At 34.1% G+C, this 4904-nt stretch overlaps 1 protein-coding gene across 2 annotated transcripts in view; it reads right to left on the bottom strand.

Moving 5' to 3' along the window:
- The window catches only part of LOC118199179 (breast cancer anti-estrogen resistance protein 3 homolog), a 38187-nt gene that overhangs the window by 5824 nt on the left and 27459 nt on the right, over window positions 1–4904 (bottom strand). For both annotated transcript variants that reach the window (XM_035370982.2, XM_035370980.2), the window contains exon 8: window positions 3163–3331. In XM_035370982.2, coding sequence (XP_035226873.2) covers window positions 3163–3331 — 169 coding nt within the window. The remainder of the gene's footprint in view (window positions 1–3162; window positions 3332–4904) is intronic.

Here is a 4904-nt window from a genome sequence, read left to right as displayed (position 1 = left end):
CTACAAATAAAAAACAAAGATATAAAACTTTTTATGAAATCTTACAGTTTATGGATTCTTACAATATCAGAAATATGGAAACATAAGTAAATATATAAACATCAAACAAAATGAGATTGCGTGTATTAAATAGTTTATATAATGAAAAGGATCATGAGCAGCTCACTCCTTGTACACAGAACAAACATTTTGAAGATATGAGCAAAGTCATCTATAATACTCTTGTATGCATTTAAATATTTAATGTTTTTGTAAATTTTCAGAATTTTAATTATACAAAAAATTTACTTTTTCACAAATTCTGGAAACCTACAATTTCCTATAAACTGTGATGGCTGAAAAAGATGTCACGAAGACCTACACAGCAGGCCATTAAACTTGCAACACCAGGAAGGAATGATCTGACAAACGTCAAAATCACATGAAAGGAAGAAGTTAGACTGTGCAAATGATTAGTATTTCAGCGCATTTAGACAACGCAGGAGGGAGAAATGACATCTGAAGGCACTGCATAAAAGAAGAGTTGTGTAGGGGATTTCTAATTCGGAAAGTGCTTTGTAAAGTTGGAGTTTGCTCAGAATATTGTGTTATGCCTTGAATAAGAAGAGGAAATGCTTACCAGCAAGTTTCAAAATTTGATAGGGGCAGGATCATTGCCTACTGAAAGTGTAGATTATCGTTCCGTGATATCGCCGGTCGCACTGGTCGACATCCAACCACTGTCATGTGAATATGGAATCAATGGATTGCTGAGAGTCATACTGAAAGGTATGCAAGATTTCAACCCCCTCTCATGACTAGTGCCAGAGAGGACAGACATATTGTGAAGTCAGCCTTGCAAAACCGTACGACCACATCATGGACCATTAGTCAGGAAATGGGCATGTTTGCAGTACACCCAGTATTAGCTTGTAAGGTGCATTGACGTTTGCAGGAGCATGACCATTACTTCAGCTTCCCTTGCCAGTGCAGCATAGAGAGACACAGCGACTCTAGTGTGACAAAACGGCAAAGCTGGGTACAGGAGTGGCACAATTTTGCCTTTTCAAACAAGTCCCGGTTCTACGTGTCGAGAGTATCCGAGAAGACCATACGTCACCTGCTTGCATTTGATATCGGCATATGGGCCCTGCACCTGGTGTGATGGTTTGGGCAGCCATTGGGTACACGATATGCACATCTCTAGTTCAAATAAATGGTAATTTGAACACAGATGGGTACATTTCTGACATCTTACATCCAGTGGTTGTGCCCTATGTTCAAGGCACCCAAAGTCCATGTTTCAACAAGATAATGCAAGACCACATGTTGCATGTCATATTCTGACCTTCCTTGATACACAGGGTATTCGATTGAGCTGCCCTGGCCTGCAGAATCTCCAGATCTGTCACAAACTGAAAACATTTGGTTGTGGGTTTCTGAAAGACTGGCCCGCCAACCCTCTCCAGCTAAAATGTTGTGTTATTGTTGTACACAATAATAAGTGTTGCATGGACTTGAAGCATCATGCAATGAGTTGCTCATTTTGGTCATCCAAGCCCAGTTTGACTCCATGCCTTAATGGGGTAAGGAGTTAGCTGCTAGGAGTGGCAGATGTTTCTACTAATTTCATATCCCTGTAAACTTCCAAAATGCTTACAAATTTAATCATTTTTTTCTTCATGCCATACTGTTTCTATGTGCAATAAATATCTTTTTGGTATTTGCTTTCCTTTATGGTGTTGCAATTTTAATGGCTAGCAGTATACAAGGAAGATCAGTCATGTTGCTTACTATGGGCTTGCCTTCTTTTGAAGTTACTCTATTCAATGCCAATTACAAAGCTTTCCTGATAGTTTATGGTTATTTTAGTTCCCACGACATCTGTTCCATTCCTGCCAACATTGCTGGAATGTCCCAGTCCTGACCTAAGCCTGAGTTCCAACACTGACGATTGGCTCAAGTGTTTAAGCCAAGAACTTATTCATAAAGATAGTGTTGATGGTGGTGTCATGTCTATAAGAACCCAAAATTGATCACAAAGGATCATGTGTGGATAAGATGCAGATGGCTATCTCTGGTGTTCCCAGAATAAAGCTGCTGAGGATCAAAAGGATATTTTTCAAGAAAAATCAAGGATCATAAGATCAGTCAAAAATATGGCAAGGACTTAATACCATTTTGTCACATTTATTGCAGGAATGGCTCTTTTTATCTTCATACACTAAAAATGTAAGGTTCTAAGTTTAGTTTATACGATGGCTCAATTAGCATTAATTTCACAAATCTGGTAGTCTTTTTTATGATATTTCCTCCAAGTCGATACCTTGCAATAGCATTTGCATTGTCAAAAGTAATTTGATTATTATTACCGTCACTAAGATCTCTTGCCTCTTTTATGAGCCAGGATTATTGCCCTGTATTATATTTAAAGAAATTAAATAATGAAGAATCTGCATAAATGTGTGTATGTTTCTCGCATTGTGATAAAACAACGGTATCTAGACCCATCAAATTTTGAGTAACGTAAACCTCCTGCAAATATGGACATCTGGAAGCCCAAATTTGAAATTTGGGATTTGTTTTATTATCAGTTTCATATTTTGCAAAACTTTAACGAATTTTTGATTAACAAACTCAAGGATTTCAAAGCGAGCAATGACAACGTTGTACAGAAAAAAACATTTTTATCTCCAGCGTGCAAGACTGTCTTCAGAAATTAAAGATATGCTCATTTTAAAATTATTTTGCGATATTGCTCTTGAACTGAATTTTATAGTTTAAGTGTAAAGAACATGATATTTAATAAATAAAGGTAACACACAAAATGAAAAAAAAAAAAAAAAAAATGCCCCTTTGGATGTAATTTAAAATCTGAAACCTTTCAGAATTTTTATTTATTTTTTTTTTTGAAAAGTTGAAAAATATGAATTTCATGTATAATAGAGCTAGTTAACAAACAGAACCAGCTCCACTATCTTAGATAAACTCCAGTGTGAACAACCCTTATTATTATGTTCTGTGATCATGGATTCAAGATTGTGTGAAGTCATGAACATCCCATTTCTAATGCAATATATTGCACAGCAGTACAGAATTATTTTTCCAGCATAAAATGTTTTGCAATTTTCAAGCAAATGAAATTAATATACTTTTTAAAAGATAAAAGTTTCTTTTAATTACCTCTGGTATTGTGAGACCCAGCATCACTGATGCAAAGCCATAAAAATTTCCTAGTGTAGTTTTTGTTTCAATGGCTATTTCAATCCATTTGTTCAAAATCTTCACTCTGTCTTCAATTCCAGGTGTGGTTAAAATGGTGACTGCCACAAATATCTTCATGCTTTCAGTTCTAGATCAAGCAAAATAACTTATTCACTTCATGGAGAAAGAGGTCTTCAATTTTTAACAATGCCAGTTCATATTTTTGAGAAATGTACTTTTTAAAGAAATTGTATTATTTCTGTTTATTAAACAACAACCATAAAAGATATCTTTATATTGAGGTAAATATTTAACATAATAGTTTATCCTTATGAGCTAAAATTAAAGATCCATTTAGTCTAGCAACCTTCACTCACATCATATGGCACTGATTCTATATCATACCGCAATTTCTTGTCTGGAACTAATGTGACACACTTTGCTGAGTTATTGTCCATAATAATGCAACATTGGATCCAGCAGCATAAAAACACTACTAACTACAAGTCTGAAAGGATTACTTTGTTACGAATGAAATAGCTAATTTAGGCTCTTGAGATCAGAGGGGTTCTTATTCATTTGCATTCAAGCAGCTATAAAATTATATAAGATTGCTCTATCTTGCTGTAGCACACAAGAAAGATCAATCTCACTAAGAACAGATACAGAACTGCAAACTAAATGCATAGATCAGGTTGTACGCAATAAGTTATGTGATAAGGCATAAAGCTTATTCAAAATAACAGAAAATCCTTGGTGATTATGATTCAGTAAATGAAAAAAAAAAAGCATTTTCGTGGGCAAAACATAATTTTTTTTTAAACACAATCTTTTAACAGAGGCTGATAGGGCCTCAAAAGTTATGTTCCCAGTTCTAAATAGAGAGTCATCTGCCAGCTAAAAAAATTGTTTTCAGAAATTGTCTGTAGAAAGAAGTCTAATTCTGAGGCACTGGGCAAGTGTGGAGAGGTTTTGTTTTCTGACGCTGCTAGTGATGGGACTCTGTTGATGCATAATGCCACTATTTGTGACAGTACTTCCTACCTTCATTTGCAGAGAGATGCAATCTTGAACAAGTCAAGACCTGTTCAAAAGTTTAACCATATATGCCTAACCACCACCACATTATTTTGCCAAAAATGTATCAAGTTCCATTCTGGGCTCCAAATTTAACTGCTCTTAACCCATTTAAAATGACATTATGAGACATACTACATTTATTTTATGCCGTCATATGCTGGAGCATGGCTATGTAAAATATTTTAATTTGAAAATATGTATATTTGAATTCTTCAGATTTTTTTATACTCCAGATATAACATCTTAGCATCAAATATTTGTTGATCATGTTTTCATTGTATTTATCAAATACATATTTTAATAAGTCTAATGAAAGTACATCCAACTAAAATATACATAGGATTTAATTATATTTAGACTCAGAAGAATCTCAAGTAGTCATAAATGTTGTGCATACTTTTGAAAAAAATCCAAAATGTGGTTTAGAATAATTCAAAAATCTACAAAATTCACAGCATATAATTTTTTCAAAAGACCTAAATATAATTTGCATTTGTGCTTTAACAGTAAATAATAATACTTCACATTTACTTTATGTAGCGCAGGATATTGAATTAAATTTGTAAAAAGCATTTTGTTACACCACTAAGAATCAAATATTATAAAATTTTTATGATTATAAACATTAACAAAATAATACT

The sequence above is a fragment of the Stegodyphus dumicola genome, chromosome 7, assembly GCF_044657685.1.
Source record: "Stegodyphus dumicola isolate Sdum_Otavi_A_Nest chromosome 7, ASM4465768v1".
Lineage (NCBI taxonomy): Eukaryota > Metazoa > Arthropoda > Arachnida > Araneae > Eresidae > Stegodyphus > Stegodyphus dumicola.
Note: the sequence above shows the minus strand (reverse complement) of the source record. Positions and strands in the feature narration are given on the sequence as shown.